This window comes from Ctenocephalides felis, unplaced genomic scaffold (assembly GCF_003426905.1).
Source record: "Ctenocephalides felis isolate EL2017-DRISC unplaced genomic scaffold, ASM342690v1 CF-g0.4_SCAFFOLD_01886, whole genome shotgun sequence".
In the NCBI taxonomy this organism is placed as follows: domain Eukaryota; kingdom Metazoa; phylum Arthropoda; class Insecta; order Siphonaptera; family Pulicidae; genus Ctenocephalides; species Ctenocephalides felis.
The window spans coordinates 34,003,205-34,015,753 of NW_020538040.1; the positions used below are offsets into that span (position 1 = coordinate 34,003,205).

The 12,549-nt window shown below is 28.2% G+C and overlaps 1 protein-coding gene across 1 annotated transcript; it reads right to left on the reverse strand.

Annotated features, from left to right (window-relative positions):
* Nucleotides 1–3,015: 3,015 nt before the first annotated feature.
* On the reverse strand, nucleotides 3,016–11,068 carry LOC113374872 (plasminogen-like). Its single transcript, XM_026614832.1, has 6 exons — nucleotides 10,954–11,068; nucleotides 10,033–10,141; nucleotides 8,292–8,440; nucleotides 7,243–7,359; nucleotides 6,708–6,842; nucleotides 3,016–3,200 (listed from the first exon to the last, which is right to left on the reverse strand). The coding sequence occupies exons 1-6, from the start codon at nucleotides 11,066–11,068 to the stop codon at nucleotides 3,016–3,018; spliced, it is 810 nt and encodes a 269-aa protein (XP_026470617.1).
* Between the last annotated feature and the right edge of the window lie 1,481 nt (nucleotides 11,069–12,549).

Sequence of the window (12,549 nt, forward strand, 5' to 3'; positions counted from 1 at the left end):
ACAGTTTCCAATTATCCTCAGCTTATGTAACACTGAACACGGAAAGTCAGGACAGCTGTCACTCACAAGGAATCCTTTGCTCATTGATCTGTATTTCCCATCAGCTATTGAGCCAAATGATTTATTAAAAAACTAAATAATTTTTATACTGGTTCCCAAATTGATTTTAAATTGTTATCAATACTCACGTGAATCGTGTTCTAAAACTGCATTCCATGGATAGACATTTGGTGTTGGTCCTAAATCACCACAAGATTTTTCTGATGATCGCAAAAATGAACCCCATCTTGCAGATTTAGTTCCAACTTAAATTATAATTATAATGAATTGAAATATTTAAAATATATTTATTTTATAATATAGAAAATAACTTTTTCTGTAGTACAACTACAGTAGTTCATGCTCTTTGTTTATTTTATTGCGATTATTTACCTGTTTCATCATAAGATAGTTTATATGTCAAATTGCAATTATTTTACAAGAACATATCTTTAAAACAATTAACAAATCAGGCAGAATTTGCGCTATTATTACTTTGTTGTCCAATTTTTTAAGTAAAACTTTTTTAGGGGCGCGACTAGGGTGTAAATTCGTACAAATGCAACGGAAGTGCGTTACGGCAGATGAAAGATAAGATAAGAGTCGAGTGCCAATGATTCGTCATTCGCTCTCGATGATATCATTTCTATACGGGTCGATTGTGATTAGTCGTCGCGTATGTGAATAGAAATCGGCATTGAAATAAACATTTAAAGTTACATCGTAGTACAAATCTTGATTTATTGAAAAATGCTTGAATCAGAAGAATATTTTACCTGTCCCCCGTGATAATATATAATGAAATAATAAAACAAGTGCAGCATTTGCGCCGTATATGAAACATAAGTTTGTTGAAATAATTTCTATATTATTCGTAGTTTCTATAAATCTTTGAAGTTATTGAAACGAAAAATATTTTTTAGACAAAACAAATATTACAGCTGTTCAAAGAATGAGATTATATCGCCAGCGAAAAAGTAAAAAAAAATACCAATGGTGTTAATTTTAATTACATGAAGTTCGTCAAACACAATTATTACATGATAGGTGAAGTTGCGAAAACAATATTTTTTATATTGATTTATTAAGTTTAGGCGTTGTTTAACATAATACGACACTGTTTGAACGAATATTAAAAGTTATTAATCAGCAAATACTTCATTTTTCTAATAAAGATTCATTTCTAAATGCTAATTACAATGACAAACCGATCATGTCATATTTGAAATATGGCTTTAATTACATTATTGTTTTTAAATATTATACATATTTGTAATGCTATTATAAATATGTAATTTATAATTTATAATTATATAAATGTGTATAATGGTTGACACTAATAAATATGTGCATCACAAATGTTACTATATTACTGATAAACATTATTCAAAATTGTTATATGATGTATTTATACTTAAATGCCATCTTGTACAGTAGCAAATAAGTTTTACTTCAATCGCGTGTGAACCTTACGCGCACTCATTTTTTTTTGTTATACTAATTGGGTAGCCAATATTATAATACTAGTAATAATGGCCAATATTATATTACTAGTAAATAGTCCTAAGGCAGGTCCGTGAGCTGAGTTATATTCCAACTAAATTCAGAAAAGAATTGTGAGGTTTCCCATTGCCATTATAACACGTAGTGCCCGAAATGAGCTATTTTCAATTGGAAACATATTTTTGTTAACTGTATACTACATAGTTAATTTAATTCGAAGCGCCTTCACATTTAAATTAATTCTTATTTAAAAAAATGTTTTATCTACTTACCTATAGAAAATATAAATATCAACAACAAATTTTGAATCACTGCCATTGTTTTAAAATGTTAATCACAACGATTTATATTCTTCAATACAATGTCGACTGTAAGCAAGCATCAGCATCGATCGCATATCACTTCATATACTAATGTCTTCTAATAAATAATCAACTATCTGGAAACGATTATTTGAGTTAGTAATTTTCTTAGGTCATGAACTCTGTGATAAAAATATTTAGGAATCATATATCAAATTAATTGACTTTCCAAATTATCACTCTATTTCCGTTAAACAAAAAATGCAATTTCAACATTGCTTTTTATGAAACTAAATGGTAACTGATTATTGATATACATAATACATTGTTATACATATACTACAATGAACAAGTTTTTAACAGCTGGTGACATAGTCTTTGGCAGTAGGTCTTATTTATTTACTTTATTCAAAGTTAAAACTGGCAAAAATTTAGCGCCTGATTTTAGCTTAGTCAGTTACTCTATTGCTACATTTGCCTTAGGGTTTTAGATATTTGTTTCTATCGTTGCCTTTAATAGGGCTATTCTGCCGTAAAAGAGCTCATAAAATAGCGTTGTCATGGCAACGCTCTTTTATGCTTGGTCTTGGTATTGAAAATTAAGAAATTGTCTATATATTTGCCGTGTGATCAGGCATATTCTACATATAAACAAACAAAGATGAATGTTGTGATAACACAATTTTAGATGATTCAGTTATTGTAACATTATTCCTTGCTTGTTTATATGTAAAATACGCCTGATCGCACGAAAAATAAATAGACATTTTCATAAATTTCGATACCAAGAACAAGCATAAGAGAGCGTTGCCATGACAACGCTATTTTATGAGCTCTGTTACGGCAGAATTGCCCCATAAAAGTGCAAAAAAAAACTTTTTTTGTTGTAAATATGCACGTAATATTTGACAAATATGAACGGCGAATTTAGACATAAACACTGGAAGTATGAAAAACGAATACGAATGTAAACACGTTTTTGATCAGGTATATTCATGAAAGCATATAAAACATGTTGTCATATGTATTTTAGTTACTTAAATGCAGTTTGAACTGTAAAACACTACTCCTCAAATTACTTTCTAAAAATTAATTACAATTTCCTTATCACATTAAGTAAAAATGCATTAATCGATTAACTTATGATTATAAATTTATTATCCGAATCTATTTAATTCACTGAAGTTTCTGTAGCGTTAACGACCCATTCCAACAACTTTCCCGAAGTTTCCATTAAGTTGACATAGATTGTGGGTGAGTTTGGTGGAATTTCGTAAATCGAAGTTGCTTGCGATGCAACACCGGCTGCGAAATGGTATCCGCCGTCATTGTACATCAAGGGACCCCCTAAATCACCTGAAAAAAAATTAATAATCGTGATCAAATATCTAGTTCCAAAAGTCAGTAATATCTATACAAGGTGTTCTAGAACTCAACGTCAAGCCGACACGGGGTGACAGTATTGATAGTAATTATTACACTGCGTGATAGTAAATTATATTCCTGATATATGTTATGATGATTTTTAAATAATTCGAGGAAAAAAAGCAACCGCAACTTTGATACCAGCTCTAGTTTTTAGATATATAAATATGCTGAATATGCTTTTACCTAAAATTACAATAAACAATTACAGATTGTTTTATTTTATGCTTGACTGATTTAGTCGTAAGCTCCAAGAATTGTCGGCCATTATTTAAGTGTTTTATTTCCCCTGATATCCTCTATAGTCATGTTGGTGGATACTCTCGCCCTGCTTTTCGCTAGCATCTCGAACATTTTACAAAATCAAAACCGTTCTAAGTGATAGTGCAGGTAATAAATTTTGATACTCATGTTGCATCCTAGATCTTTTAAATTAGATAACATGCATTCGGGAAGCTCAATATAGAACAGAATTTTTGGTTCCCAGAAAATTTGTAACGACCAAAACGAATGGCTCCTTGGTTTTCTTCTCGAATTTACTTATAGAACTCACAAACTTCCAAATTTTTATGAGTTGCCTAATGTGAGGATTATCGAATATATCAGTTTTTAACTCTTTTGTCTTCTCTTTTGATGTTGGTCTCTCAATCCATTACATGGTAGGCAGAAGATGTTGATGTTCTATGTTGTTCATTCTGAGCATGGACAGTGTTTTGTAGCTGATCGTAAGTGGTCCCCAAAATCATTGGAGTTGTGGGGTGTGACGATTTGCTTTTAATGTCTGAATTTCTTCCATTGATATTTGCCACACACAAGAAACAGTCGTCGTGAAGATTCTGAAGTTTTTCCAAATGGCGGGGGTATTAAAATTATTTTTTCTTTTTGAAAACAACGTACAATTCTAAGTAGATTTAACAAATAGTCCAGTAAAAATCAAAAGTGTGATTTTTGTCAAGTCGTGTTAAGAAAATAATGAGCTTTTAAATACTACCTAGAGCTTTGCTCCAACTGTGACCATTTTTCAATTAATGTAATTAGTTTTTATTATATAAACTGCGGCATCATGATCCTAAAAATCTTTCTAGAACTACCGTAATAATGGCAATAATTTTGACAAAATAGCCTCAAATTTTCGAGAATTAAAATTCTTTGTCAAACTATAAATCCGGCTGTTCAAAGTCGACTAATTATGAAAATTTTAAACTCATAGTTGAACAAATAGCCTTATTTCGAAAAAACTTTGGGCAGTTATGTCGTTATTTTTACCTGTGGTCCTAGAAATTTTATTTACTTACGTTTACGGTACCAAAGATTACATAAACAAAAATAATAAAAATTAACCACGATAACTGAAAAATTGACACAGTTACAGCAAAGCTCCAGATTGTACTTAAAGGTTCATAACATTTATACTGCATAGGATCATTTTTTTAATTCTTTTTTCATGATATTTACGATCAATACTATCACCCAGTTTCGGCTCGACATTGAATTTTGGGACAACCTTTATATTTAGGATGGTTCATTTTGATGGTAAAATATTTGCATTACATCTTATAAGGCATACATATAATTGCAGGTATGGACATGTAATTTTACATCTTCATCAATGGAAATAAACAACTTGGGAAATAAACATTATAAAATATATTATTGACTATCTCTATTTAATAGAGAGTCCTATATTAGATTGATTTTATGTTCATAGATGAAAACTCAAAGGTTTATCTTAATTCTTAGTGATGAATTTATTATTACTATTTCTGTAAAATCTATTTCCATCTATATTCTTTGAAAACCTATGTCACTACTGCTTGACATCATGCTGTACGAAGTGGGTATCGAACCAACTCTTGGTTGGAAGGACGAAGTTCTTTTGATAAAATATTTTTACATTTTAACAAATAATATTTTATTTAGTGTTCGTGCGTGCATGTGTGAATGCATATATTTAAATAAACAAGTCAAAGTTTCCTCACTCATTGTATTTTTATTACTTTAGTATTCAATGCGACATAGTTGATTGAATGCAAACATGCCACTATAATTAAGATAATTTAACAATAAGCAATTGTTTATTTGACATCAAAGATTATTTAAAAGTAAAATTTAGAGTTTTACAAATAAGAAGTTTTGTATCGTTCGGACGTTGTGCATAAAAGTCGTCAGATTTTTCAAATATATTGAAGCCAAAATACAGATCAAATAATAATCTAATATATTAAATTTAATTAACTATTATACTGATAAAGTCATGAAAAATATGGCATTTTTGGGCTGCTACATACTTCTTAATTAGTTTTCAGTTTTCTTTTTAAAAATAGAAGAACATTAAACGTAGTTTTGGTAAAAGTTGTATTTAAAAATCATAGACTTTGAGTTCCAACTAAGTATCTCTATATATTTGGAGAACAACCAAAAAATATTAATTATAATAAATAATACTCAATTAATTTCTTGGGTGCATCAAATAATCTGTGATCTCGAAAAAATAGTTACAATTATTTCTTGTCAGTGTTTATTCTTGTAGTTTTTAATATTTATTATTTAGTCTTTTTCTTCCAAATTGTTATATTCACTGATGAATATAATGTCGAAGCGAATAGAAAAAAAAGGATGCTTTAATTTTTTACTAGATATTATTATTTCTAAGCGTTCAATGTATATACATACATATATATATATATATATATATATATATATATATATATATATATATTAGGGTGGTCCTTAATATGGACATTTTCGAATTTCCTTGCTCCCAAGGGCTCAAATGGTCGCAAATTGATAAAAAACAATTCTCCGAAAGTTTCAGTTCTTAATATTGTATTTTAGATAGATCGCAATTCAATCAAAGTTTTGTATGAAAACACCATGAAAATTTTTTAAAAAATTTTGCAGGGCGTCGAATTTTCAATAAAAAATTACACAAATTTTCACTTTTAATTCATTTGTCACTAAGTCATACCTGAATTTTTTTTTTAATTTTCAAAATTTTTTCATGCTGTTTCCATACGAAGTTTGATTGAATTGCGCACTATCTAAAAGTTAATATTAAGAGCTAAAGCTTTCAGAGAATTGTTTTTTATCAATTTGGAACCATTTGAGCCCTTGGGAGCAAGGAAATTCGAAAATGTCCATATTAAGGACCACCCCAATATATATATATATATATATATATATATATATATATATATATATATATATGCATTATTTGAATGCTTGAACAGACTTATTTATGTTTATATCAAAAATATTATTCATAATAAATCGCTGACAATACATTTTTTAAGTTTAGAGAAATTTAGTAAACGTTACGATATTTGATATTGTCAACAAAGACGAAATTATATTTACACCCATATTTTCAAGTGCAAACTGATATTACTTCCGCTTGATAACAGGTTGTACATGTTTTTTACATAATTATTTAAATACCTGAGCAAGTATTCAGCCGAGTTTCTGAGAAACAGTCTTGCCATGGGAATAACAGTGCTCCTAAAACATAGTAGTATGCATCACAGTTTTGTTTCTTCCATCGGCGAACTAAACTTCTTGTTCTAGTTGCATGGCCTAAATACACATACATAAAAACTATAACTAAAAAATAATCATTGAGTATTTTAAATATGTTGTCATATTAGTCGGTAATACTTCTTTGTGATAAGAGAAAAAACTTTTCCATTCCCGAGACTATTAGACGACATGATTTACGCGTTTTATTTAAGTCATGTTAATAAAACTATTTTTTTTATAGGTTTTCAAAAATAAGTTGCTTTTTACCTTTGCATCACTATCTTTACTATGCTTACATGAGCTTAAACTTTTTCATCGAAATTTTGTAGCTCCTTACAATTTTAATCATACTAATGCCATCATGCATCATGCTATCATACATGAATTAAAAAAAATATTAATATTTTTTGGGTTGAATAATTAAATATTAAATATCTTAAATATTCATTATTATTACCTGATGGATGTGTTTCGGCGTTAAAGGCATGAGAATATCTCGTGCACATATAGTTATAAAATTTAAAACGTGATATATCTTCTACACGGGTTGGCAGACAAATGGGCCTTATTTCATCTGTAAAATATAATAATAATGTAAATTTAAATTTCAAACATTTTTATATAAATCTTTAAAAGTTTCGCGTTTAAAAAGAACATTTTTAAAAAAAAAAAAAAAAAAAAAAAAAAACTATTGCTATGGCAATAAATAGTTCAAAAGTTGCAAAATGTAATGATTTTCTTTATAAGAGCATTTTAAATATATTCTATATAAGAGCAATAATAGGTAAACTAAAATAAATTTTCAAGGATTTGTATATGAAATAATTTAAAATCATATTGCTCGATATAAATAAAGCTTACAATTTTTTGACAACTCTACCATGGAGAGCGTAAATGACCATTATGGCAAATCTTCTTACATATCTTTAATAATAAGTAATACTACGATTACTAAAATGACGATATAAAACTAATTAGTAATATATTCATTGATTGCATTCTTAAAATCGTCTGCTGTATTTTTAGTGATTTTAGTTTCAAAATAGTATTAAAAAGTTTTTTGCTTCAGCATTTTCCTTGGCTTGCTTTGTTTCGAAATGAAACCTTTGCAATAGTTTTCATTAGAATTTAGTACAATTCTGTAGAAAAAATAGAACCACAATCCTGTTGATCGTTCAAATATTAAAATACATGTACTGCCGCAATTCAGCATTTTAATTTTTTAATATTAGGATAAAAGAGTGCATCCTTAAAGCGTGCAATAAGAAGTAATAGCAGAAAAGTTTTCCTAATGAAATAATTTAATAACTATTTTGTGTATCTAAAATTATCATATTCTATTTATTTTCTCACAATCAGAGCTATCTTTTATATCAATTCTAGCCTCATTTTTTTATTCATGATTTATCGTATACTTACCAAAATATTGATGATCATATGTCTCTAGGTAATACGAATCGTCGTATTCACAATTCTTACGTTAGTTTATTTAGCTAGTTTTTTTACCTGTGATTACAATAGGAGGTCCAAATTTAACAACAGCTAAATCAGCTTGCTCGTGTGTGTTAATATCTAAAACATATCTTCTATCTGCATACTTTATTTCGGTTTGATTTTCTGTTAAGTGTGCGTACTCACCAAAAAATACTCTATCACTAAAAGCAGAATTAATTAGTTTATATTAATTATTATTATTATAGAAAATTTAAAATATAAACATATTGCAAGTGTGTAAAAAGACACATTCTTCTATAACATTTAAAAAAATATATTATTTATGATATTTAATCATCACAATAGTAGCTTCTTTTCAATTTCTCGAAGGAAAAGTTTATGCTATTGCTAGAAAATCCGATTTCCCAATTTTTGAAGTAAAACTTTTTTAAGTGCGACTAGAGTGTAAGTAAATCCTAGGAAGAGTTGAGTGCCAATGATTCGTCATTCGCTCTCCATATCATTCTTATATGGGTCGATTGTGATTAGTCGTCGCGTATATGAATAGAGATCTGTAGTTGCATGCGTACCGGCAGGAAATCGGCATAGGTAAACAAACATTTTAATTTTACATCGTAGTACAAATATTCATTTAATGAAAAATGCCTGAATCAGAAGAATATTTTACCCTGTTCCCCGTAAATAATTATAATGAAAATCACAAAACAAATGCAGAATTTGCGCCGTGTATAAAACATAAGTTTATTGAAACAATTTCTATATTATTCATAGTTTCTATAAATCTTTGAAGTTATTGAAATGGAATTTTTTCCAGGCAAAATAGATATTACAGCTGTTCAAAGAATGAAATTATATCGCCAGCAAAAAAGTAAAAAAATACCATCAAATGTATGTTAATTTTAATTACATGAAGTTCTTCGAGCACAATTATTACATGATGAGTAAAGTTGCGATAACAATATTTGTTTAGGCGTTGTTTAACATAATACGACACTGTTTGAACGAATATTATAGAAGTTATTATTCAGCAAATACTTCATTTTTCTAATAAAGATTCATTTCTAAATGCTAATTACAATGACAAACCGATTATGTCATATTCGAAGTATGGCTTTAATTACATTATTGTTTTTAAATATTATACATATTTGTAATGCTATTATAAATATGTAATTTATAATTCATAATTATATAAATGTGTATAATAATTGACACTAATAAATATATGCATCACGAGTGTTACCATATAACTAATAAACATTATTCAAAATTGTTATATGATGTATTTATTTTTACTTAAATGCCATCTTGTACAGTAGCAAATAAGTTTTACTTCAATCGCGTGTGAACCTTACGCGTACTCTTTTTTTTACTTTTTTCGCGTTTCAAGTCATTCCGTATCGTTTTGCTAAATTTGGATAAAAATATGAGTGTATTCGAGTCAAGATTTGATCTTTCATCGACGTTTTCTATAAAACGGCTGCACCAATTTCAAAAAATTAGAAATCATTTGATGTAATCCGATAGGGACTAGTGATAGTTTTCAGACGATCAGCGAAACCGTTTCTTCAGAATTAGCAAAAATGTAAAGAAAAAGTCTTGAAACGTTTGTAAAATGAATCATTTAATAAAAGTGCAAAAGAGAGTGCAGTGTGCAAATTTCCAAAAAAATATTTTTTCCATTCAAAACTTTTAATATATATATATATATATATATATATATATTCAATATTTAATCAATCAATATATTGTTTTAGAATGATCTATTTTCAACAAAATCTCTAATACTTACAATCTTAGATATTGTGAAACATCAACATTTTGCGTGGATGTAAGAATGTGCTGCTTATCAATGAGAAATCCTTTTGAAATGTACGTCGGATATTTTGACGATTTGTCTCCTGAAATTGTATTCACTTTAATATATGTTTAAAAAAAATTAGTAGCAAACAGAACTGTATGTAATACAACCGAAATATTATATCTGCCATTCCAGTGAATAAATGGTTAAGTCGAGTTTAGGCAAAAATGTTTTAAATGGCAGTATTAACTATTTTTCTGGTAATAGTTATTAAATTGAAGAACTATTGGTCAGGAGGAAAAGTTAATGTGCACTTTATATACAATTTAAACGCTTTACAAAATGGTGAAAATTGACTTAACTATAACTAATTCACTGGGATGACAGATATTAGACATCTATAACATCAAGTGAAAATTTGATATCATACTGCTTGATATCGATCTTGGCTGGGATAGATCCCAGGATTAGTTTGTGCTAGCCCTTGCCGGTACGTCACAGCTGGCTCATTGTTAAGAATCAATGTTTTTGTTTGAGTATAATACAAATTGCAAATGTTTAAAAAAATACTACAATATTTTTATATTTAATATTTAAATTTGAACATCTCAAAAATACAAATTGATGTTATGTTAATACCATCGAGTTATTTATTATTAGACAACTATTATCTATAATTCTTAGATCTTTTTATCATGTCAGTATAATCATCATAATCAAATGTATATAAGATTCTAATTTCAAATCAATAATTATAAATTAGCCTAATAGAGCGATGAATTGGTTTTGTCATGCCCATCCTTGACTTTTATTTACGATTACACATTTATTTGCAAACGAAAAATGTGAAGACCATTGCTCTACATGTTCAATTAATTATGGTATTATCAGTATTATATCATTATGATTTACCAATCGGAAAATGTTCCAAATAGACTATCCATGGGTAATGATCTGATCTCGAAGAATTATAACCACATTCTGGAGGGCTGGGTAAAGCATTTGACGAACCTATAAATATACACATTAGGTAGTGATATAAAATTTACTACTAATCAACGAATTTGTATCGAACTATTTTCACTAAATCATACTGTTATTCTTTTCTACACATATAAAAATTTATAAAAATTTCTCTTAAGCTTTTTAAATTTAAATAAACAGTTCTGCATCTGCTTTATATATAAACAATCATATTCATATGCAACATAGTTTTTTAAAAATATTTTTGATTCATTATTTTTATTCCTCTGTGCCGAAAATAAGTTGTAGTTGAACAACACCATTCGAAATTTTTTTAAAATAGTAAAGTGCACTCTAAATTATACTTACAAACCGTTACTGCCAAAAGCACAGAGAATACAAAATAATTCATATTTCAAATAATATTCTAAACAGCACACTTCTGTATATAGTGTCTAACACTTTACAACGTTATATATTCGTATTATAATTATTTGGCATTGCATTGAAATCTGTGTTTAAACTAAACTAGTAATTTGTAACAGATTGTAATAAAAAATTATCAATTATTTTGACCTGTGACCATATTTATCAATACTTGCTGTTTTTAGCTACAACTATTTCATATGATTTACGAAACAGCATCAAAACGAAAAAAATCCAGACAAATTAGACTAGATTCAATTTTATATGAATTAAATATTTTTGTCAACGTGACCTGGTAAAAAAATAATTAATCATTACATAGCTCTAAGAATATATTATAGTTATAAGTGTTTATGTTAGACATAGATTTGAAGTACATTTCAATAATTTATATTTTCTACTTATTGTTCAATTTCAAACCTGAATTTTTCACTAAAATATATTACCTTCACTGGAAGTGTAAATGAGTTGAAATATTTTGCGCGAATCTGATTCACAAAAAAAAACTATTGGTGTATGGCATCGTGCCTTAAGGCAAATTGCTGGAACTTCCCGTACCGTAACAAAATGTTCGAGGAATATTAAATGTTTTCAAATAGATTATTATAAATATTGTAACATTGTCTAATATTTATAAAATTATATAAACTGAATAACAAAGTTAAAATTATTCACTTAAAGTATAGAAGTGAGCTTTAGAACTTTAACCAGAATTAAAATTATTGAAATCTAAATAATTTTCGATATACAAACAAAATTGAAAAAAATTTTTTTTTCTAAAAGCAATTGTTTCATCAACACAAGCAGAAAGTTTTTTGAATCATTCAAATCGGATGCTTATTTCTCTCAAAAACTGCCATTTTTGTACATTATGCTCCGTTCTCTCAAAACTCTGCAAATTTTCTGCATTGTTTGCTCCGTATCTCCAAGACGGCTGGACCTGCTTTTGCCAAGAACTAATCAGCACATCTCCCTATCAATAGGAATCGAATGTTTTTTTTTAACCCTTTAAATCGGTTAATCCGTGCGCCCGAAAACGTGAACGAAAAAATGCGAACACATCCATTTTTTTCTGACGAGGTATGCCAAATGTTCAGAAACCTTCAAAAAGTGGAGAAA